Source organism: Camelina sativa, chromosome 9, assembly GCF_030686135.1.
Source record: "Camelina sativa cultivar CO46 ecotype springtype chromosome 9, ASM3068613v1".
In the NCBI taxonomy this organism is placed as follows: domain Eukaryota; kingdom Viridiplantae; phylum Streptophyta; class Magnoliopsida; order Brassicales; family Brassicaceae; genus Camelina; species Camelina sativa.
The window spans coordinates 25555335-25579795 of NC_141888.1; the positions used below are offsets into that span (position 1 = coordinate 25555335).

Sequence of the window (24461 nt, forward strand, 5' to 3'; positions counted from 1 at the left end):
GTGTTCACGAATCAGTACCTATATGTACTAAGTTAAACTCTCTGCGGGATTGCTTTTAGTTTTTTGTCTTTTATATAATATTTTTGTTTCTTATTTTTAAAATTATAATTTTAATATAAGTTGTTTGGAATCACATAGCTTAATTAATTAAGTTTTTGAATTGTTTTAATGCAAATTATGCTTCTTCGGTTAAATCTTGATCAAGGAACTTCTTGACAGCCACTTCCTATACCAAGTTCAAGAGTTTTAACAATATGGAACTGTAACTAAGCAATTCTATAAAAAAGAATTATACTCCAGTTCTATTCAGAAAGCTTAATGGTTATAAATTCCATGAAGTCTAAATTCACAGTACAAATTGGAAAAGCAAATATTATACTCACATTCCCCTGCTAATCTCCCCGATACACTACACTACTCCATATGTCATGTATCAAAAGAAATAAACTATCTAATTATTGTAGAGGTAGTTACAGAAAGCAGATAACAAATGATATCTCAGTACCAAGTCGAATATATCCTTCTTCTTTTTTTAATGGACAAACAACTCCAATATATCTCCATGTCTCTTTTCTGTCTCTTCATTGATACTTATCATTTTTTTCTTCATTTGTTCCACCTCGTGTATAGAGTTGTCTCTAATCCAAAGCCACACAGAAGTGTCCACTGCATATAAACGCTTGAAAAAAAAATGATAAATTTTTGAAAAACATTATTTATCATTTGTGAGTTATATACAAATTCAGTTTTTTAACATAATTTATTAATTGTTTTTAGTGTAAGCTCCTCAAAGATCCAAGTTACATTTCAAGCAAAGATCCAATTATGTTTTAGGGTGAATTAGCTGTGTGACAAAAAAAAAAAAATATAGAAGAATATAGCACACTATTTGAAAAAATTAAGAAAAAAACATAGAGGGTATCTAAAATTACCATTTTAGTGTTTGGTGGTAGTGAATGGGGTGGTGGCTGGCTGGAGTTAGGGTGGCTGGAGGTGGGTAGGGGTAGTGGCCGGAGGTAGGGCGGTGGTGGTGGCCGGAGGTTGGCCGGAGGTAGGGTGGTGGTTGGCCGGAGGTGGTGGTGGCCGGAAATCGGAAGTGGCCATAGGTGGTGGAAGAGATGGTCATGGTTAGAAAGAAAAAAACAAAAACAAAAAAGGCTGCCATTAATACATAAATATAGAGAATATAATTGATTCATGGTTAGTATGGTTAGTTTGTGAATTATAGATTTTTTTTGGTTATACAACCCAATTCCCCTATGTTTTATTTGATGATGTGTAAAAAATAAAGTTGAATTGTATTAATGAAATGTTTTCATCGGTAAATAAATAAGTTGATGTGCGAGCTCCATATTTCACCAAAATGCTGATGTGTAAGGATCGAAAAGAAACAAGTTATTTTGTTTGTGGTATTTATTTGTAAAATCCTAATTTGTTACCCAATTTTATAATTTATTAAGTCCTGTTTAAATATGTTGCCGCCAAAGTCGCCGAGGCCCCGGTTAATCGTTCGGCGGTGGTGCTCTGCCGAGATTTTACCCAAATTAGTTGTAAAACCGAAAAAAACAGAAAATGATATTTTCGCTGTAAATAGAATGTTGGATGTTGGATGTAACATTTGGTTATCAAAAATATATAACAACTGACTTTCACGCAACTGAAATATATAACTACTAAAAGTTCTAATATTAATATTAACTAGATATTCATCCGCGGGTTATTTTTAATAAAAATAAAATGTTATTTTTTTGTAGATTAACTATATATATAACTAATATTTAATTTGTATTTTTGAAAATGTACAACCTTACAAATATATATATATATATTAGTTAGTGTAGAAAGTATTTTGTTTGAGGTTTACTGTTTTACTAGATTAGGACTCGCCTGATGTGCGGGTTTAGAGTTTTTAAAATAAAATAAAATTTAACAAAGAATTTAAAGTAAGTATTTTTAGTAAGTAAAAGCTATATATAAAAGTAAATAGATACACCGAGGTGTCCAACGTAAACATCTGGTGTAAAAGGGGCGACTCTACGGTTGAGACTATTGATCACATTTTTTTTTGAATGCCCTCACTCGTGGGAAGTTTAGAATTTATCTCTAACTCCAGTCTCATCAGAGGGTTTTCCATATGAGTCGGTGTACTCAAATTTGGATTTTGTTTTCTGGAGGGATGTCTCTCAATAGGGTGATCATGATTAACTTCTTCAATTACCATGGTTTTTATGGGCAATCTGGAAGGCCATAAATATTTTTTTTTAAGGTTTAGATATCGAGACGAATGATATAATTGCTCAGGCTTTGAGTGATAAGTTAGTCAGGGAAGAGGCACTATCTTTTACGGCAGTCATGTCGGCTCCATCTCCGTCCTCAGATGTCCATGTTTCTTCACCTTGTTGTCAAATTGATGGTTCTTACACTTTTAGTTAAAGAAAATAGTTCAAGAAAATAGTTGTAGATGAGTTCAAAAGTATTAAAATTAAAATTAAATTTAAATATATTTAATTCTTTTCGTAAGTAAAAACAATGTAGAAAAGTAAAGAGATAAACTTTTAGTTATAGAAAATAGTTTTTTTTTTTTTTTTTTGCTATAATACACTAATGTATATCCATTTTATAAATCTACTATCTACATTACCACTAAAAGTTTATTTGTACACACAAATATATTTTATATACTCTTTAATTTTAACTACTACCAACAAATTGTCTTTATGAACACATTATATAACCTATTATATGTCTCTTCGCTTTAACATTTTAATAGTTACAAAAACACATATATTAATCTTACATACTCTTATCATATATATTAAAATAGCAATCTTTTGAATAAATTATTTGATTGGTGAAAAAAATATGAGACAATCTATTTTTTTGTTTACTTCAACAATCTTTTTCTTTATGTAAAGGTGAGTATTTACATTTTTTTAGAAACAGTAACTAATTGTATAATTTTCATAATCCTTTTTTTATCTTATATAAAAAGTAATATTTTTCTTGTAATATAGCAACTTAAAATTAAAATAACTAAACAATATTATAATTTTCAATTTTATGGTATATATATATAATTTATCTTATAATTAGATTTTAAATAAAAATATATTTTATTTTATCTATTTACTTTTATATAAAACTTTTTTAGGTTAGGTTTTGAATTTTTACATTTTTATTTTCTTAAAATGTTAATAATGAATTGACATGTGTCAACATCTGAATGATATAATTGACACGTGTCACGATCTTGTTAATGAGTAATTTTGTCAAATAAGGAAAAAATTTTAGTACATGATGTGTATTAGTATAGTTTTACATGTTTTATTTTAAAGTTTTTAATGCATGTAGTAATATGAGAAACCAGAAAAAAAAGTATATTACTTATGAAATTATGACATATAGAAGAAGAATAATATTTAGGATATTTTTGGATTTCCAAAATTTTGTGGATGTTAACTGATATTTTTACTGACTATTTTTACTGTTAAATTTAAAATACTAACCAATATCCATATTATCTCATATGATGCTCATATTATTTTTGTTATTAAAATTTTAACTCTAATCCATGAAGAAGTGAATTATGGTTTCACAATGAAATAAATAGTTAAATATGATTACTAAACTGAATGTCTAACGATGAAATTTATTTTAGATTAAAAAGTTTTCAAATATTAATATGTATAATTTTTTAAAAATTGATGTAAAAATATTAGTATTTTTGTAATGCATATGTTAAAACATAAGATAACTCGAAATAAATTATAATTTATAGGAATGAATCTTCAGTTATTTGATGAGAATGTCTCTATATCTTTATATATGTTTTTCTTTTATAATTTTCACTCATTTAAAATTGATTATGACATGAGGTAAAATTATTACTTATAAGATAGCAACATAACAAATATATCTTAAATAATGTTGATTCAGTTTTTTTGTGAATTATATTTTGTTAATTTTTATTTGTAATTTTAATTCTTACTAAGATATAGATTTGATATGATGTATTAATTCTTTGATATAAAATATTTAGTTCTATGCATTAAGAAGAAATGTGTAATTAAACTTAAAATATGGATTAAAGAAAAAAAAAACTTAGACTGTATTTCTTTAACTAATTTTATTTAAAATCTTTTAAAGAAAAAAAAACTTTTGTAAGAAAATTATAAAATTTAAACAGCTTTAAAATTTAGACAAAATCATTATAAGGAAATTATATATATATATATATCATAAAATTCAAAATTATAATATTGTTTACTTATTTTAATTTTAGAGTTAGAAGAGTTGTTGTGGGTCATAGAGCGGATACGTGATGTAGGAATCACTTGTCAACATTTTAAGACTGATTGTGCTGAGTTACTCACTACTGTGCAGTCCAAGATTGCCCGTCTTTCTCCAACCTATTCGATGAGTTTAAGTCGCTGGAGATCTTCCCACTATTCTCCATCTCCTGGATCCCGCTTGCGGCAAATACGAAGGCGGAGTATCTTGCCTGTGCTTCGCGTTCTCTTATCTCTGAAGTTTCTTTTGTAAACCCCTTCCCTCCGGCTTGGGCAACTAACCGAAGAATTTCCTTTTAATTTATTGTTTGGTTGAAAAAAATAAATAAATAGATACACTTTTAGTTAAAGAAAATAGTTGTAGATGAGTTCAAAGTTATTAAAACAAATCAAAATTTAACAAAAATATATATTTAATTCTTTTCGTAAGTAAAAAAAATGTATAAAAGTAAAGAGATAAACTTTTAGTTAAAGAAAATAGTTGTTTTTTTTTTTTTGCAATAATACACTAATGTATATCCATTTACTAATATACTATCTACATTACCACTAAAAATTTATTTGTACACACAAAAATATTTTACTTGTAAAATATACTCTTTAGTCTTTACTACAACCAACAAATTTTATTTATGAACACATTAAATAACCAATTATATATCTCTTTACTTTAATATTTTTATAGTTACAAAAACATATACGTTAATCTTACATACTCATATCTTATATATATTACAATAGCAGTCTTTTTGAATAAATTATTTGATTGGTGAAAAAAATATGAGACGATTTTTTTTGTACATGAAAAGCAATAATTATACGTTGATGGATGTATAAAAGAAAAACATTATTTAACCTATTGTTTAATATATAAAAATAATTTTGTTAGTTAAATAATAACCTATTTTTATCTCTTTACTTTGGGATAGGTTTATAAACAATTAAATTAAATTGTTTAATCTTTAATTTGAAAACAAATTATAAATTATAGGAATAAATCTTCAGTTATTGAGAATTTCTCTGTATCTTTATATATGTTTTTATTTTATAAATTTTACTCATTTTTAAAATTGTTTATGACATGAGGTAAAATTAGTACTTATGAGATAACGACATAACAAATATATCTTAAATAATGTTGATTGAGTTTTTTTTGGCAATTATATTTTGTTAATTTTTATTTATATTTTCAGTTCTTACTAAAATATAGATTTGATATGAGGTATTAATTGTGTTTGATATAAAATATTTAGTTCTATGCATTAAGATGAAATGTGTAATTAAACTTAAAATATGGTCTGTTGTGATGGTATAAATATTTAAATGGTACTTTCTGTCCTATAAGAGTTTTTGGGTCAAAGCACAAAAATTAATAAACAATAAATATTATATCATTTATAAAACTTCTACCAATAGGAAATATACTGCATAATTCAAATAGTCATAAATTGTTATATTAATAAAAATTGAACATAGAAATTTGAGAAAATATTATAAAACTCTTATATAATGGAATTGAAAGAGTATTAAATGAAATATAAGAGGTTTATATTCAATATTAAAATGTTACAAGATAAATTCTAAAAACATTTATGTTACTACTTAACTATTCTCAATAATTTTTTTAATTTTTACCCGCGTAATACCGCGGGGCTTATCTAGTATGATAAATAATTAGCTAATGTTGTCTTTTCTAGCAAAATATATGATATATGATATATATATTAGTGTATTTTAAATAAAAATTAATTAATATTTTATTATTGATTTTTTTTGTACATGAAAAGCAATAATTATAAACCCGCACCATTTAAATCAAAACTAACCGTTAAATTTCTAATCCCTCCGGTGAAAAGCAAGGTATATACGTCCAGAAGCTTTCCACAAAATTTCAGCACGATCAGATTATAGATGAAACCGCAATCGTTCCCGTAACACCCGCTGGTCTCAATCAGCGAATGAGAAGAAACGCCCCACGAAACTGCCAATATCTCCTTTCAAAACGATTTGACCAGTCGAATCCTCCTTCTCCCAAACCCTGACAGTTCTGTTTCTCTTTTAACACTAAGGAAAAAGCTTGATCTCCTTCTCTTTCTCCTTTGCACCAAATAACCAACACTTAACTGTCTTTCTCTCCCTCTCTCAGATGAAAATGTCGACCAAAGCACAAAAGCATGAGAGGAGGCGTGAGTTGAGAAAGAGATTAGGGGTTTTTGGTTTAATTAGATTAAACCAGGATTTAATTAAACCAAAATTAATTAAAATTCACTCTTTTGGTTTACTCAACATAACCCAAACTCTATTCCCGGAACACGGATGTTACAATTCTCCCCCACCAACATAGATTCGTCCTCGAATCTCGAACAACCATCAGTCAAGGACTCCCGTGCAACCATCTCCACGGCCCGCACTCCTGCGACCGATCTACAGAAGGTCACCTCTAGGCGATAGACTCACGCTCCAGGCGTCATTTGCTCTCGACTTTTGGACTTTCCTTTACTCATAGGCCTAAACCTTGAGTTTTTATTGGTTCCTCATCAGACCTAAGTCTGCATGCCAAATGTTGGCTCCTCATCGGGCCTCAGCCCGCATGCCATAATTTATGATCAATGTATCTGTCTTACATATTCCTATCTTATATGTTACAATAGCAGTCGTTTTAAATAAATGATTTGATTGGTGAAAAAAATATGAAACGATCAATTTTTATTTTAAATCTTTTACTTCAACAATCTTTTTCTTTATGTAAAGGTGAGTATTTACATTTTTCTACAAACAGTAGTTAGTTGTATAATTTTCACAATCATATTTTTTATCTTATATAAAAGTAATAATTTTCTTGTAAAATTAACAACTTAAAATTAAAATAAGTCAACAATATTACAATTTTGAATTTTTGATATATATATATATATATATAATTTCCTTATAATGATCTTTTCTTTTTATGGTAGGTTTTGAATTTTTACATTTTTATTTTCTAAAAATTTAATAATTTTAGAATTGACATGTGTCAACATCTGAATGATATAATTGACACGTGTCAAGATCTTGTTAATTAGTAATTTTGTCATCAAGCTTTATATAATAAGATATTATAGAATCTATAACATACAATTAAATAAGTAGTGATTTATAGAAGGAAAATACTGTGTGTATTTATAGAATTAATTCCTACAATTTTGTAAAATTCGAAATTTAATATTAATTAAATTAATCATAAACTTAATATTTAATGTTAAAGGGAGTGGTTCCTATTATTTTGGAATTTTATTATGATGAGAAATCTTGTTTTCCAAAATTAAAATTTGATATTAATTAATTAAATAAAAAATAAATTAATAATTAATGAACTTCAGGATTTTTTTATTTATAAATATCTCCAAAAATGTATATATAGATTATAAAAATATTAAAAATATCTTAAAACTAGTTTATGGTTAATCTATATGTAATCTCTGATTTTCCAACAAAGGGCTACTTAATAGTTATTTATTTTTTATGTATTTTGCCAGCAGAATACAAGATTGGCTCAAACGAGCCAATTAGCAGGGAAATTGTTCACAAAGGTAATTGGATGCGACTCCACTCTAGCACGACGCGCCAATTTGTCCGCACTACCATTCTGTGATCTGGGGATCTGGACTACAGAAAATGATAAGAATTCATTCTTGTCGTCTTCAATAACGTCCAAATATGTCTTGAAAGCAGGCCACTCGGAAGGCGAATACACCATCTTCACCAAATCAGAAAAGCCTGTGAGAAAAACAACTTTCTCATTATCCGCGCCAATCATACAGCGCATTGCCCATATGAGAGCTTCCACTTCGGCATGGAGGGGTGTCAAGCTACGGCGAGAATTAGATGCACCATGGTGGGAGTTTCTCCCTCAGGAGAAATGTAGTGCCATCCTCTACCTGTAAACTGGTCAGTCACCTTCCAGGATCCATCCACAAAACATCGGTAAATAGTACCATATCCGTTAACTATGTCTCTAGTATGAGCCAAAGACATAGAGGAAAACCGAGACGCGCCCTGAGGTAAGGATTCCAAGGGATCCTCTTGGGCTAAAGACCAAAGCTTTGCTTCCTCTTCCGCTGTCCGTAAAATTGCTAGCGGATTTGAATCCAAATTGCTGAATAATTTATCATTTCTGGCCTTCCAGATATACCAGAGAATCCATGGAAATACCTCTACCGAAGGAATATCCTAAAATCTCCAAAATAGTGAATCCATGTTATCATAGACCGAGTTTGAAGGAAAACCACCCGAAGATGTCGGGAATTGGGATAATCTCCAAACCTGTCGAGCCAGAGGACATGAGAAAAGGGCATGATTGACTGTCTCCTCCGCCCCTCCGCATATCGCACATTCCAAATCATAACTCAGTCCGCGTCGCCGCAGATTAGCTGTTGTCGCCATGCAACCCGTAATTGCTTGCCACAAGAAGTGTCTAAGCTTTGGTGGACACCAAATCTGCCAAACAAATGCCTGTAAAGGAATAATATTGGGACCTAAAATTGGGGTGTCGTTTTCTGGCTTTTGCCGCAAAGCTTGATATCCAAATTTAGCGGTATATACACCGGTTTTTGTCAAATGCCAACCCAAAACATCCGGTGTGGTCAGATTGCCTAGGGTTAAAGCAGAGATAAGGGCAACATCCTCCGACTCGAAATAAGCCGAAAGCAAAGCCAAATTCTAGGAGCGCGAACTCCTGTTAATGAAATTTTCAACTCTAAACGTTGGATCGACTAACGATCCTGAACGCAATGCTGGTCTCGGGGATTGAGCAGGGATCCAGGGATCAGACCATACTAGAATGGAATCCCCAGATCCTACCCGTTTAATGAGTTCTTTGTTCACCAGAGAGCGAGCAGAAATCATACTCCACCAGCCATAGGATGGGGAATAAGATTTAATTGGATCCAAAGGATCAGAATGCCTATAATATCGTCCTTTAAAAACTTTCGCAAATAAAGAGTCTGGAACAGAAATCAACCGCCAAAGTTGCTTAGCCAGCAGTGCGGTATTGAAATCATCCAGACACCGAAAACCTAAACCTCCTTCCATTTTATCAACACACAGCCTATCCCAAGCGATCCAATGTAAACCCCGTGTTTCTCCAGAAGAGCTCCACCAGAAGTTAGAGATTGCACTAGTAAGTTTCCAAGTGACTGTTTTCGGAAGTCGAAAACAAGACATAACAAAAGTAGGGACAGCGGTTGCGACCGATTTGATCATCACCTCTTTCCCCCCCCCCCCCTAGATAGCAACCTAGCAGGCCACCCACCAGCCCGTTTTTGCAAACGGTCCTGAACAAAGAGAAATATTTTCGTTTTCGACCCCCCAAGACTTTCCAGAATGCCCAAGTATGAACTCATACCACCCAAAGAAGTAATACCCAATACACCCATTAATTCCTCACGCACACCCGCATCGACTGTGTGTCCAAATTGAACCGAGGACTTCTGGAATTTAATTTGCTGTCCAGAAAATCCGTTCATACTGTCTGAGAATCCCTAAAATAACTTCACACTGCTCCTTTGTGGCCCGACAGAAAAACAGACTATCGTCTGCAAATAATAGGTGCAAAATCGCCGGACAAGCAGTTGATACCTTAATACTCGTAATAAGTTTAGACCTTTCTGCCTTTTGAAGATTGGCAATAAGAACCTCCGTGAAAAGAATAAAAAGATAAGGTGACAAAGGATCTCCCTGACGAAGCCCTCTAGAGGGAATTATGGAGCCATGGGATTGGCCATTTAATAAAACACTACATTCAACTGAAGTCACGTACCACATGACCCACGAAATCCATTTCTCACAAAAGCTGAATTTCCTCAATAAAATCTCAACAAAAGACCATTCTACCCGATCATAGGCCTTGCTCATATCTGTTTTGATGGCCATGAACTTTCCCTTACAAGAGGGGTTAGTGCGGAGGCCATGAAACATCTCCTGAGCAATCAAAATATTGTTTACAATTAACCTTCCTTCCACAAACGCCGATTGTGTCTCAGCAATGCTGGCAAAAACACACGCAGTCGCTGACATAAAATCTTCGAGATAATAACCAACATTACATAAGCTAATAGGCCTCCATTCAGTCATCCGGGTCGGCTTATCCACTTTTGGGATAAGATAAATATTTGTCCTATTTAAGCGTTTATCAAAACTTTCACCCTGAAAGAAAGATTCTACCGAAAGCTTTAAATCATTTTTAATCGTATCCCATGCACGCTGATAAAAAAAGGGCCGTCATACCATCTGGTCCAGGAGCTTTATCAGGATGCATCATAAACAAAGCCTCTTTAATTTCCTGTTCGGTGACTGATCGCGTCAGTGTCTCATTAATTTCACCCGTGATAGACGTGCTTATTTCACCCAGTGAGTCCTCAATAGTAGGATCTGTGGACTTAAAAATCTCTTGAAAATAAGAGACTGCTATATCCTGAACCTTTTTCTCTTCTGTGATCCAATGCCCAGCCGCATCATGCATTCTGACAATGCGATTTTTAGCTCTTCTTAATTTCGTTTGGGCATGAAAATAACTAGTATTTTGATCCCCAAACCGCATCCATCGACTCCAATTTTTTTGATACCAGTAGATCTCCTCATCCCGATAAGCTTCTCTCAGCTTCCAGGTCATCTCTGAAATAACCTCAACAGATACCGAGTCATCAGCCTGGGCGGTTGCTAGGTGAGATTTTAATTCCTCAATCGTTTCCCGGCCGAACGGGGCCTGCACTTTCCACCGGCGGGAGATGGCTTGGCAACACTTAATTATTTTGTCCATTAAATCTCCAGTTACTCCTGTCCCTCCAGAACCCCAACCCTCTAAAACAACTCCAAAGAAACCCTCTTTTTCAATCCACCGTCAGTCAAAGCGAAAAACGTTCCTCCCTCGCCGAACTTTATTTTCCAGAGAAGCTAAAACCGGTTTATGGTCTGAAGCTATCATAAGTAAATATTCCGTAAAGGAGTCCTTGAATAGGTCATGAAATTTTTCATTGGCTAGAGCTCGGTCAAGTCGACAACGAATTGGCTTCTTATCTCGCCAACCCCGCCAAGACAAGCTATCCCCAACCGCAGGAAATTCTAGTAAACCACAATGTCGAATCATTGTAGTAAAACCCACAAAGGAAGATGCATGGCTACTTAATAGTTAAAAGTATTGCTACATAAGAAAATAACCTTTGGATTTTGACCATTTTTTTCTTTTAAAACAAACCGAACCGGAACTGGTTAATAATCTAGATGAGCGGTTTAGAAAAACCGGGACATTGCGGTTCTAGGAAATCTCTCATGGCCTCCGAAACAAAATCCCACCTTTATCGGTTTTGCACTAAACCAGACCACCTGCCACAATTTGCGGTGGTTTTGAACCGACGTAGCAAGAAGAACAAGCCGGAGAGAGAGACTCTCAGTCAACGACTATCGCATAGAGATAAAAGAGGTAACTTTATAGTTTGTTATTGATGAAGTCAATCAAAGTCAGAACAAAGTTTTGAACTTTCTTGGAATTGGAACTTAGTAATGTCTATGTATGGAAGAGCCGAAGAGCCTTCGTGCTGTGTTTTAACTTAAGTCTAAGCAAACTCAATTTGAGTTCCAATTGCCTGAGGAACTCTGTGAGTTGCATATAGCTATATTGGTCATCTGCTGTGTTATTCTCGTTTATATATTTTCATCTTTTAGAAAACTCAGTTCGGTTGGGGTCAGTATTAATCTTTTATACTTTATTATTCTTCTGCAGGTTTGTTTGTGAGGGATGTTCAAAATACCAACCAGTAGATGCAACCTCTATTGTTCTTACTTGTTAACCATGGAATCCATATATTATGTGACTGAGAGGAAGTGAGTTCTCTGGCAGATGAAAGCAAAGATACCGCCAAGTAGATAGACTTTTCGAATAATGCCCGACGCGGAGGAGGAGATTCGTCACAATCTTCTGCAGTGAGTTGGCAGACAGTGTCCTGGCAAGTAGTAATTTTTGAAGGATGATGGGTTTGGCAACAGACTGCAGCTAGAGCTTAAAAAAGAAGTGAGTTTACTTGATCCATTTCTTTTGTTTCTTTTATGTTCATGTATCTTAATAGTTTTCTAGACTTTAGGCAAGAGTTTATGGTCATTCTTTTATCCTAGTAATGAGGTTTATAGTGATTCTATTCGTCGATGTTAGCTTAAACTAGAGTGATTGTGAACCTCTAGAGAAATGAAATGTGTTTTGTTTATTCATGGCCTCCATGTCTTTTCCAGTCAGTTATTATCCAAATACATTTTGGCATCACTTATAGATTTTTTAGGATATGATACTTTCTCTAGAAACAACTTTGGAATTATTGTTCAACCATTCGATACAGCTCTTGTTCTCTTCAAGCAGACTTGCAGGAGCTGAGGCCACCATGTGAAGAGGGCCTATAGGATAAAATGGAACTTCTACCCGTTGTTGTTGCAGAAAAGTTAGAGATGCGCTCTCTAGACAAGTCGCTGTGTTGATTATCACAGAGGAAGCTGTCCGTTTGTCAGCTGTGTTCCTATACACCTCCATTATGCTTTCTAATGATGCAAATCGTGAAACCGGAAAGTCTTTGTATCTCAGGGGATATAACTCTGGCACTAGCTCTTCTTCTTGTCCTTTTGGTTCTGCGGAAAGGTGAAAAAGCCTATAGTGTTACAAGATTATAGCCGCTTTCAGAAACTCTGAAACAGAGAGTTATAGATTACCTTTCAAGGGAGCCAGAACATTGTTTGCGTAGAGTTTCTCAAATACAGAGCGACATTTAAAAGCTGTGGCACTTGTTGTGCTAAAAATGACGTTTGGAAGATTAAACTCTTTGGCTGCAGCTTCAGCAAAGTACATGGACTCATCGTAGATGACACATGATATCTCATTACTTTTTTGGAGAAGCAACTGACCTAAACAGGCCTTGAGGCTCACCTGACACTCTTTTTTGAGCTTAAGCATAAACTGTATTGGTCCGAGATTCTTGAAATCAGACTCCGGCAAGCTTTCTTGGATTGAGACGAATTGATAATCTGTGAAGCCATCTGAAGGGATAAAGTAATTGAACTTGGTCTGGAGAGCTGTGATTGAGAAACCCTTCAAGTGAAGGGCTTTTGCAAGTTGCATCATTGGAGTTATATGCCCTTGAGCTGGAAATGGAACCAGGACTATTCGTCTCCTTGCTTGCTTCTATTCCATTTCAAAAGCCTGCAAGAATAACTAAGAAATACTTCTCTCAGCTCCGCGCTGTGCTAGTTTTGGTTACTCTGGTCATCAGCTTCTATGAAAATTTCAATGTGCTTTATACGAAGAAGTATCTTTCTGATATAAATATCAGATTTTCAGACTTGTGGACGTTAATTCTCGCATGTGAAGCTTTGGTAGATGGTGTAATCAGAGACAAGAGAAAGATCCTTCTGTCTTCGTGGTCCTCCTCTTGTATCATTTAATAATAGTCTTACTTTTTGATGCACAATTCTATCTTGAGCAAACTAGTATTTGATTTTAAAATTTGTTTGCTTACAAAGTAAACCACGTACAGTTCTGTAAATTTTGCAGATCAAGCTTGGTTTATGCATATTTCAATCATCTCTAATAATACATGAAGTTCTTGTGAACCTCTAGAGAAATGAAATGTGTTTTGTTTTATTCGTTCCTCCAAGACTTTTCAGTTCAGTCATTATCCAAATACATTTTGGCATCGCTTAGATTTTTTAGGATATGATACTTTCTCTAAAAACAACTTGGAATAGTTGAAAACATTCTTCACAGAGTCCTCATGAAGTTTACAAACTCCTCTAGCGAGTTATGTGAAGAACCTCCACTTTTAACAGAGGCTCTAAGCTGCTCTTTCAAACTGACAGCTCTCTTCCTCATCTCCTCCCCTTCTTCGTCCACCATTAACCTTGTCACAGCTCTCTCAACTGCTCTCCTGTCCAGTTCACCCTCCACTTGAATCCCAATTTTCCAAACACACTCCAAGTACCTCGCATTCACCTTTTGATCAGTGGAAAACGGCTTGCAGATCATTGGAACTCCTTCCCCGATGCTCTCTAGCGTCGAGTTCCATCCACAATGGCTCCAAAATCCTCCTACTGCAGGATGAGAAAGCACTTCCTTCTGCGGAGCCCATTTAACAATGTAACCTCGACCCGTAATTATATTAATAAACTCCTTAGGCAAGTACTCTATCCATTCCGAACCACGTACTGACCCAGGTCGAATCACCCACAAGAACTGTTGGTTGCTACTATCCAACCCCAAAGCAGTTTCCATCACCTCTTTGATTTGCATCAAAGCCACGCTTCCCATGCTAACAAATATCACAGAATTTTTTTTTTGTTTGTTCAACCATTCGATACAGGTCTTGTTCTCTTCAAGTAGACTCGTAGAAGCTGAGGCCACCATGTGTAGAGGGCCTATAGGATACACTGGAATTTTAAGCTGTTGTTGCAGAAAAGAAAGAGATGAGCGCTCTAGACAGCTCGCTGTGTTGATTATCACTGAGGAAGCTGTCCGTTTGTCAACTGTATTCCTGTACAGCTCCATTGTGCTTTCTGTTGATGCCCAACGTGAAACCGGAAAGTCTTTGTATCTCAGGGGATGAAACTCTGGCACTAGCTCGTTTTCTTTTCCTTTAGGTTCTGCAAAAAAGGTCAAGAACCATGCTATTATACAGATTATAGACACTAGCTAAAAATGGGAACAGAGAATTCAAAAGTACCTTCCAAGGGAGCCATGACATTGTTTGCATAGAGTTTGTCGAATACAGAGCGGCAAACAAAAGCCGTGGCACTTGTTGTGCTGAGAATAACGTTTGGAAGCTTAAACTCTTTGGCTGCAGCTTCAGCAAAGTACATGAACTCATCGTAGATGACGCATGAGATCTCATTACTTTGTTGCAGCAGCAACTGACTCAAGCATTCCTTGAAGCTTACCTGACACTCTTTGTTGAGCTTAAGCAGAAACTGTATTGGTCCGAGATCCTTCAAAGCAGACTTTGGTAAGCTTTCTGGGATAGTGACAAACTGAAAATCAGTGAAGTCATCTGAAGGGATAAAGTGATTGAACTTGGTTTGAACAACTGTGATTGAGAAACCCTTCAAGTGAAGGGTTTTTGCAAGTTGCATCATTGGAGTTATATGTCCTTGAGCTGGTGTTGGAACCAAAACTACCCTTCTCCTCGCCGTTTTTTCCTCCATTTCGAAAACCTACAAGAACAACTTAAAAAAATCTGCTTAGTCTCCAATTCTTTTTTTCTTTGCTGTGACAGTTCTATGAGATATATTAAAAGGACTATCTTTCTGATATAGATATCAGATTCTCAGACTTGTGGACGTTAATTCTCACATGTGAAGCTTATGGTAGATGGTGTGTGCTAGTATGATGAGGTGATAACGTATTATGTTTTGCTGACATTGTATATTTGTATTATCTCTCTATTTTGGTAACCAAAGAAAAGCAAAGATGGTTTTTTCTTGCCGACTTTGGCTTCATATCTAAAGATGGTCCAGACCAAAAAATTGTCATTTTCTGCCGCATCAATTCTCTGAGTAATTAACTTCCAAAAGAAATATTTTCGTGTTTGATTCCAATTTCTTTTTATCTCATAAAAAAAAAAAAAAACAAGTACTTTGTAAATTTTGCAAGATCAAGCAATACAATGATCTCTAATAATACATGAAGTTCAACTTCTTCACTCTGTCTTTACGTGCTTGACAAGTTCCTCCAATGCGCTGTATGAAGAGCCTCCACCTTTTACAGAGGCTTTGAGCTTCTCTCTCAAACCCAAGGCTCTCTCCCTCATCTCTGCACCTTCGTCATCCACAATCAACCTCTTCACAGCTCTCTCGACCGCTCCTCTTAAAACTTCACCTTCAAGTTGAATCCCTATACGCCAAACGCTTTCTAAATACGTTGCGTTTATCTTCTGCTCGCTGGTAAAAGGTCTGCAAATCATTGGCATTCCTTCCACAATACTCTCGAGCGTCGAGTTCCATCCACAGTGACTCCAGAAGCCTCCCACTGCAGGATGTCCAAGTACTTCTATCTGCGGTGCGCGTTTCACAATGTATCCTCTTTCTGAGACCATCTTACTGACTTCTTCCGGCAATTAATCTATCCCATCGAAGCCAAGGATCGAACCTGGTCTGATGACCCATAAAAACGGTTGGTTGCTATTACACAACCCCCAAGCGATCTCCAACGCTTCTTTGGATTCCATTTGAGATATTGTTCCCACGCTTACGTATATGACTGACCTCGGTTGCTTCTTGTTCAACCATTCAATGCAACTCATGTCATCTTCCGCTAAACTAGATCCTGGCGTTGAAGCTGTAATGTGAAGAGGGCCTAATGGGTACACTGGAATTCCAAGTTCTTGTTGCAACCAAGACATAGACGAGCTCTCTAGACATCTCGACGTGTTAAAGATGACAGCTGAAGCTGTTCTTTTGTTGATTGCTTCCCGACGGAACTCTAGCCCAAATCCTGAAGGCAAGAGATCTTTGTATCTTAAAGGATACAAACTTTCCACCACCTTGTCTTGTAGGTCAGGACCTGCAAAGTAAAAAAGATAAACCGTTTTAAGTGAAATAAATGGTTTCAAGATTTGTTTTTAAGCTAGTTATGGGGACCTTCCATGTCGACCAAGAACTTCTCGACATTGAGTTTGCTAAAAAAACAGCGTGCAGCGTGGTTTGTAGCACTTTGAGTGCACAAAATGACATTGGGAAGCTTTAATTCCGTAGCTACAATTCCACAGAAGTACATGAACTCATCATAGATGATAGATGCTATATCATTGCCTTGCTGCCGCAACAGCTGTTTTATACAGTCCTTGAAGCTTGCCTCACTTGTTTTGTTGATCTCCATTATAAAATTGAATGCCCCGAGTCTCTCAAATTCAGACTCTGGTAAGCTCTGTGGTATGGTAACAAATTGAAAATCAGGGAAATGTTGTGAAGGAGAGCTTACTCGATTGCACTGTCCCTCAACAACTGTAATTGAGAAGCCTTTCAAGTAAAGGGCTTTCCCAAGTTGCATCATTGGGGTTATATGACCTTGTGCTGGAACCGGAACTAACACTATCCTTTTCTTCCCTTTTTTCTCCATTGCTTAACCTTATCTCTCTCTCTTTCTTTGTTTTTCTTTCTCTCTCATTGAAGCACAACTCTAAATATAAGTTATCAATAGAACTACAATTATTGGGAAATTTCCACAAGCTTCCAAAATATGCCAGATTATTTAGGCAAGTGTTCCACATGTGACAACTACGTCATTTTCTTACGCTAACGACCACATGTGCCCCCAAAAAGAAAATGTGAATGTCTTCCTTCTGTTGAATTATAATACGTTATACGTGCGGTGAAGTTGTTGCATTACGAGAATTTAGATCATAATTAAAATGTTAAAGAGCTTATAGTCTTCAAATATAAAGATAATTTCCTCTTGTTTATATGTTTGTCATTTTTTGGAACTCCCTTAGGTCCGTATAAGCTTTGTAAATAGCAAAATGCAACAGTTTTATACTAACAGCTGTTAGAACAATGTATAAACCATTAGACTGAAGAACTGACATTTCAACAAAAGTAAAATGTTCTTTTTTTTTTGTGTGGTCCTTATATAGGTAGATTTCGATTAGTTTAGATGCATAGTGTTAGTGTGAATGTTGGATTTTGTGAAAAATAGGAGTTATAAAATTTGTTGGAGTTTTGTGAAAATGTCAGCTATAACAGTTGTTGAATGGTTTGCTGATAAACAGATATGAGTTCCATGGTTGGCGGAGCTGTTAGTGTAATTGTTTACTTTGGGTTTGTATGTTGTCATTGAGAATTAAGTTGTGGTCACTGGTCAGTATGATCTTATTTATACATAGCACAATTTATTATTTTGCAGGTGAGTTTGTGTTCTGAAGGATGTTAAAATAAGACTTAGCATATGAAACTTGTGAATCTATCTTCTTTATACTCATGATTCCGACTAGTTTAGATCTTGCTCTCATTAAGTGCAAGAAAGGTTACATTTCCGTGTACTAATATTTTTGTTAAACTTGTATTTTGGTGTTTTCAGGGGACATCTTCAAGAACTGGGAAGCTTGTGCTTGTGCCTCTACACAGAAAAGGCAAAGAGTCTTTGATAGGTATTAGTGGTAAGCCTCAAAATTTCATCTTTTTTTTTTTTTTTCCTTACATGATGGCCTCCAAAAACGGCATATAGATTACAAATTCTAACATTTTAAAATTTTCAAGAACAAGCTTGATCTACTAAACTCAAAGCTCTCTTATAATAATGAAATTCAGCTTCTTCTCTCTGTTCTTCACTCTGTCTCCACGTAGTTGACAATATCTTCCAGTGCTTCGTATGAGGAGCCTCCAATTCTTACAGAGGCTTTGACCTTCTCTTTTAACACAAGGGCTCTCTCCCTCATGTCTGCACCTTCTTCTTCGACAATTAACCTCTTCACAGCTCTCTCGACCCCTCCTCTTTCCACCTTACCTTGCACCTGAAACCCTATTCCCCAAACACTCTCTAAACACAGTGCGTTTAACTTTTGCTCCCCGTCGAAAGGCCTGCAGATCATCGGAACTCCTTCCACAATGCTTTCAAGCGTTGAGTTCCATCCACAGTGGCTCCAGAATCCTCCCACTGCAGGATGTCCAAGTACTTCTATCTGTGGTGCCCATTTCACAATGTACCCTTTTTCAGAGACCATCTTACTGAATTCTTCAGGCAAGGACTCTATCCATTTAGACTCTTTGATAGAGCCAGGCCGGATGACCCATAAGAAAGGCTGGTTGCTACTAGATAAACCCCAAGCCATCTCCAACACTTCTTTGGTTTCCATTTGAACTATGCTTGTAAATGACTGACCTTGGTTCCTGCTTGTTCAGCCATTCAATGCAGCTCCTATCCTCTTCCAGTAAACCAGAAATTGCTGAAGATTTAAGGTGAAGAGGGCCTAATGGGTACACCGGAATTCCAAGTTCTTTCTGGAGTCGTGCCAAAGATGAGCTCTCTAGGCAGCTCACCGTGTTGATGATAACAGCTGAAGCTGTTCTTTTGTTGACTATTTCCCTACAAAGCTCAAATAATATATCTAGTGGCCCAACTCCTGAAGTCGGTAGATCTTTGTATCTTAATGGATGCAAATTTTCCACCATCTTATCTTGCACTATGGGATCTACATGGTTAAAAAATAAAAATAAATATACATGTTTCAGTGAAACGAGTGGTTTTAAGCTGGCTTATAAAGCTGCTTTTGGGTACCTTCCATGTCGATCAAGAACTTCTCCGCATTGAGTTTGCTTAAAACGCAGCGGGAAACTTGATTGGTAGCACTTGAAGTGCTGAAGATGAAACTAGGAATCTTGAACTCTTTAGCTGCAGCTCCACAGAAGTACATGAACTCATCGTAGATGATACATGCTATAACATTACCTTGTTGTAACAATAATTGACGTATACAGTCCGTGAAGCGTGTCTCGCTTGTATTGTTGAGCTCTATCATAAACTTGATTGGTCTGAGTCTCTCGAGCTCAGACTCTGGTAAGCTCTCTGGTATGGTAACAAACTGAAAACCAGGGAAATGTTGAGAAGGAGAACTTACTTTATTGAACTGTCCCTCAACAACTGTAATTGAGAAGCCATTCATGTTAAGGGCTTTCCCAAGTTGCATCATTGGAGTTACATGGCCTTGTGCTGGAACTGGAACTAACACTATCCTTCTCTTCGCTTCCGTTTTCTCGTGTAGTCTTTCTTAATGCAATAATAAACTTCCAATATCAATAAACTAGAGGTTATTCCGTACTACGGATTTAATTTTACTTTTATTTTACAATCAAGTGAGAAAAATAGAAACCTCCTGTTCTTGTAAATTTCACTTGGTACATATATGATCCTTAAGAGATATGTCTAATACAAATTCAACATATCAATTTCTGAAAACCTAAAATCATTCAATTGTGATGAAAAGATCGGCTAATTGTCGATATTTGACATCATCATCACAAGGAGATTTGAACAATCTATAGCATAAATAATAATTTATCCATACCTAATCCCAACCGACACTCCATTACTAAAAACAAACCTTAATGTATAATTTAATTTATTAGTCTTGTTTAATTTATTAAATAACAAAATGTATAAAAGATTAAAATATCTCTCTGTTTTACAATTAGAATGTGTTGTTTTGGGATGCTACCAATTTGTAATATATATACGGTGAAATTTGAAATTTGTACTGTCTTCTTTTATGTGGCTTGTATTTGTCTTTGCTTCGCAGATGAAACGACAAGTGATTTTATTCCCTTTTCCTGCTTGTTTCTCCCAACATCATAAGTTGTTTTACTTTTGTTGTTGTATTTTCTGTCAACAATAGACCAGTAATGTTAAAACCCCAATCAATGCCTTTATCCCTTGCAAAATCTTGGAGAAACTTCAACCTCGGTTTTAAGCTTTGGTTTATATCATCAGTAATTATCTGTTAAAATAACTAAGAGAAAAATGTAAAACTGAAAATGTTAAAATTCAAGCGTAAATGGTTTATGATTCCTTGTTGAAAAATTTTCCACATGTTTGTCTCAAGTTCTAAGGGTAAGTGGTGTTGATCGTCTTTGATAGATGTGACAGACTGACAGTGAAACTCTGGTACATAGAGCCGTAAAATTGTATGTAGACTCTTTGACATTGGAATAGAATGTCTTCCCTATTAAATCTTTGATGAGGTAAGCCACCTCGTCGTCCAATTCATCTAAGTTGGCCTAAGAATAAAAAAGTGACTTGGGTTGGCAATTTTAGTTTGAATAGTACCTTCAAATAGTTAGTACAAAAAATAAAATAAAAAAACATATGAAAAGAACTATGAAACAACGGATTGTCACACTACGAACTCATTGAAAACAACACACCGGAGTATTCCCACAGCTTCGGATGGAGAGAAAGTGTAACGTGTCAAGGTCAAACCAGAGTTTTTCATTTTCAAATTACAGTTAGTGCATGAAATGTAGTGCCACCTATTGTGCAATACACAACTTCAACCACTTTCGCTTAACACCAAAAACAAATGTTCCTTAAAAATATCAAGACGATATTTTAAGTAATAGTAGTAAAAATAAAATATAAATTGGTCATATTACCTGGCCTCCATCCTTGTTATTTGACGTAAGTCTCTATTTGTTCAATCATATACAAATCTTTTGGGTCTTAATAAATTTTGCCAACTAAAATTGACGGGACATGACTTGCTTTGAAATAGTTACTGGGGAAAATATTAAAGACTATACGATTGTTGTTCATTTAAAAAGATTATTGTACGAATATTGGGAAAAACTGATGTGAAAAGTAAGACAAAAACTGATTTAATTGGAAGCAATATATATTACATGTTGGAGAATGGGAAAAAAACAAATATAGAATTAACCAGATGTATATGAAATATAATATCTTTTGCGGAATTGTTGGAGTTCAAAAAACATTGGGTTGACGATGTTGCATTCAAATATAAATAGTCTGCCTAGAGTGTAAGAAGCTTGGCATGTGTTTCAATGGCAAATTTTTCCCAAAGAGAGACACTGCTTTCCCCGAATCAACAAATCTTCGAACTTAGATAAGCGAGTTGCATGTCTGAAAGCAAGTAAAAAATTAGTTAGAGAGGAAGTTTTTAATATACGGTATGTGAGATAGGTGTGGTGTGGATTAAGTAGTTGATTTACATTTTCGTCTAGAAAGAGACAGTTAAAGCTGAGTAAGAGATTGTTTCTTCTAAAGTGTGGAGCTTCCCAAAAACAATCATATTTTTACTGGTGGTCATTGTTAGAGAGTAATTCTAGAGTAGAGTAGAGAGAAATTTTTTTAGGTTGTAACATTTTTAAAAGCATAGTTAGTGTGTGGGGTGGGGGTGTTGATTCTCAGTAGATTGAGGGCTTCCCTGATAATAATAATAAAAGTAATCAGAAATTGAATTCTATTAGATTATAATTTTATGGAAAACAGATTACTAATATTTAATTAGAAATAAATAAGAAAGCAATTATCAAATGACTTAATTTACTTTGATGGCAAGACGTTACGTTTTTAAAAGCAGAATGCAAAACTAAAACTAAATTCGAGCTTCAATTTAAATACCGTATGGGAAGAAGACAAACACAGGTGCTGCATGTTCAGATCTTATTTGTTTGTTTGTTAAGGTAAATTTTTTAATTACCAAAGGATTAAATTGAAAATTGTGGCCATATTTAATTAGCAATGGACAAATGTCAACTATATAGAGCGCCAAATGTCATCGCCTTAAACAAAGTTTAGAAGAAACCTTCTCTTATTATATAAGATATCTTATTATATAAGATATCTTATTATATAAGATAGAAGGAAGAAAGTGACAATTACTCCAAGAAAAACGTTTTTGACCACGGAAAGTGACAATTATGCTTAAATTCTCACAAGTCATAAAACTATAATAATTTATACAACAATGTATGTGGGTGATAGATGTTTTGTAAGAGTCATTTACACACCCTACATATAAAATATTGAAAATATAGTATTGAAAATACCCGGTCGGATGACCCATAAGAATGGTTGTTTGCTATTGGAAAGTCCCCAAGACATCTCTAACATCTCTTTGGTTTCCATGTGAGCTTTGCTTCCCAAGCTTATGTATATGACTGACCTTGGTTTCTGCTTGTTAAGCCATTCAACGCAGCTCATGTCCTCTTGTAGTAAACTAGGTCCCGGTCCTCCCGGCAATGAAGTTGTAATGTGAAGAGGGCCTAATGAGTACACAAATATTCCGAGTTCTTGTTGCAGCCATGACAGAGACGAGCTCTCTAGACAGTTAGCCGTGTTGATGATAATAGCGGAAGCTGTTTTTGTGTTAACTACTTCCCTACACATATCCAAAAGTGGCTCCAATGGACCAAATCCTGAAGTAGGTAGGTCTTTGTATCTTAAAGGATATAAACCTTCCAACATCTTCTCTTTCATTTCAGGATCTGCAAAGTAAAGATATAAAAGATGAGTAAACTGATCAATTGAAAAATGGGTCATCAAGCTCTTTTAGGTACCTGTCATATCGATCAAGAACTTCTCGGCATTGAGTTTACTTAAAACACAGTAGCAAACTTGAATGGTAGCACTGCTGGTGCTGAAGATGACACTAGGAAGGTTGAACTCTTTAGCTGCAGCTTCACAGAAGTACATAAGCTTGTCATAGATGATACATGCGATATCATTGCCTTGTTATAACTGACTTATACACTCCTTATAGCTAGCCTCACTTGTTTTATTGAGCTTCATCAGAATCTCGGCTGGTCCTAGTTTATTAGATTCAGACTGAGGTAATTAAGCTTTCTGGTATTGTGACAAAGTCAAAACCATGAACATGTTGCAATGAAGAGCTTATTTGCTTGAACTGTCTTTGAGCAACTGTAATCGAGAAGCCCTTTAACATAAGGGCTTCCCCAAGTTGCATCATAGGAGTTACATGTCCTTGTGCAGCAACTGGAACTAACATAATCCTTCTCTTCTCTGCCCTGTTCTCCATTTCCTGACCTCCTTCTCTCCCTTTTTTTTCTTCCTCTTCACAATGCAATAAGTGATCCAAATAATTATTAAAATCCCACTTGTGTAAGGAAATTCCCACGATCTTCCAGAAGAGACAATTTTATATACTTTACTTTAACTTGAGTGCCAACAAGTCAACTACTTAGCTGTGAAGATAAAGGTTAACACATCAGTTACTTGTCAAAGAAGATCTGAACACATGCTACATCAATAACTCTCACACCATATAAGTCTTTTCGGCTAGTAAACAATTAAGTGTTCCTCATTTTCTTTCTTTAACCAAAAATTGTGTTCGTTTTGGCGAGCCACTGGCAGTTATGGTGCAGTGAAGTAGTGAACATATATTATGTAACATATCATCAAAAGAGATCATTCAGTTTTACTATTATTGAATTTGAATTCGTTTTTTTTCATCATCATAACAAGAAGCTTGGACTATAAAACTCTCAAGGCTGATCTACATGAAGTTCACTAGGTTTACTTTGTCTTTAGGAATTTTGCGAAGCTTAGTCATCTAGCTAGTTTCAGCTTCAGTTTTTTAAACCAAGGGCGCGCTCACTCATACCTGCATTTTCATCATCCATGATTGGTATAAATCATTG

General features: G+C 35.0%; 5 protein-coding genes, 1 long non-coding RNA gene and 2 pseudogenes across 8 annotated transcripts; 1 reads left to right on the forward strand and 7 right to left on the reverse strand.

Moving 5' to 3' along the window:
• Window positions 1-8132: 8132 nt before the first annotated feature.
• On the reverse strand, window positions 8133-8711 carry LOC147938737 (uncharacterized). Its single transcript, XM_087465748.1, has 2 exons — window positions 8592-8711; window positions 8133-8498 (listed from the first exon to the last, which is right to left on the reverse strand). Exons 1-2 carry the CDS (start codon window positions 8709-8711, stop codon window positions 8133-8135), a joined length of 486 nt encoding a protein of 161 aa, XP_087321874.1.
• Window positions 8712-11616: 2905 nt separating this feature from the next.
• On the forward strand, window positions 11617-13944 carry LOC109126314 (uncharacterized). Of its 2 annotated transcripts, none has more exons than XR_015564990.1 (3): window positions 11617-11745; window positions 12046-12333; window positions 12673-13944. It is a non-coding gene; the product is annotated as an uncharacterized LOC109126314 (long non-coding RNA). The 2 variants fall into 2 exon arrangements; XR_002033424.2 differs by lacking the exon at window positions 11617-11745 and adding an exon at window positions 11767-11920.
• Window positions 12502-13571, reverse strand: LOC104711365 (flavonol 3-O-glucosyltransferase UGT76E12-like). Its single transcript, XM_010428064.3, has 2 exons — window positions 13017-13571; window positions 12502-12935 (listed from the first exon to the last, which is right to left on the reverse strand). Exons 1-2 carry the CDS (start codon window positions 13423-13425, stop codon window positions 12592-12594), a joined length of 753 nt encoding a protein of 250 aa, XP_010426366.1. The 5' UTR covers window positions 13426-13571; the 3' UTR covers window positions 12502-12591.
• Window positions 13922-15723, reverse strand: LOC147938738 (UDP-glycosyltransferase 76E11). Its single transcript, XM_087463667.1, has 2 exons — window positions 15020-15723; window positions 13922-14939 (listed from the first exon to the last, which is right to left on the reverse strand). The coding sequence occupies exons 1-2, from the start codon at window positions 15495-15497 to the stop codon at window positions 14062-14064; spliced, it is 1356 nt and encodes a 451-aa protein (XP_087319793.1). The 5' UTR covers window positions 15498-15723; the 3' UTR covers window positions 13922-14061.
• Window positions 15724-15879: 156 nt separating this feature from the next.
• On the reverse strand, window positions 15880-17509 carry LOC104711367 (UDP-glycosyltransferase 76E4-like). Its single transcript, XM_087463668.1, has 2 exons — window positions 16932-17509; window positions 15880-16854 (listed from the first exon to the last, which is right to left on the reverse strand). Exons 1-2 carry the CDS (start codon window positions 17407-17409, stop codon window positions 16409-16411), a joined length of 924 nt encoding a protein of 307 aa, XP_087319794.1. The 5' UTR covers window positions 17410-17509; the 3' UTR covers window positions 15880-16408.
• Window positions 15992-16387, reverse strand: LOC147938739 (UDP-glycosyltransferase 76E3-like). The gene has a single exon (XM_087465749.1). The coding sequence runs from the start codon at window positions 16385-16387 to the stop codon at window positions 15992-15994; it is 396 nt and encodes a 131-aa protein (XP_087321875.1).
• A 937-nt stretch (window positions 17510-18446) lies between the features above and the next one.
• LOC147938740 (UDP-glycosyltransferase 76E6 pseudogene) lies at window positions 18447-20372 on the reverse strand (annotated as a pseudogene). Its single transcript, XR_015566255.1, has 3 exons — window positions 20351-20372; window positions 19564-20052; window positions 18447-19477 (listed from the first exon to the last, which is right to left on the reverse strand). The product of XR_015566255.1 is annotated as a UDP-glycosyltransferase 76E6 pseudogene (transcript).
• Window positions 20373-22812: 2440 nt separating this feature from the next.
• LOC104715429 (UDP-glycosyltransferase 76E4 pseudogene) lies at window positions 22813-23862 on the reverse strand (annotated as a pseudogene).
• Window positions 23863-24461: the final 599 nt, after the last annotated feature.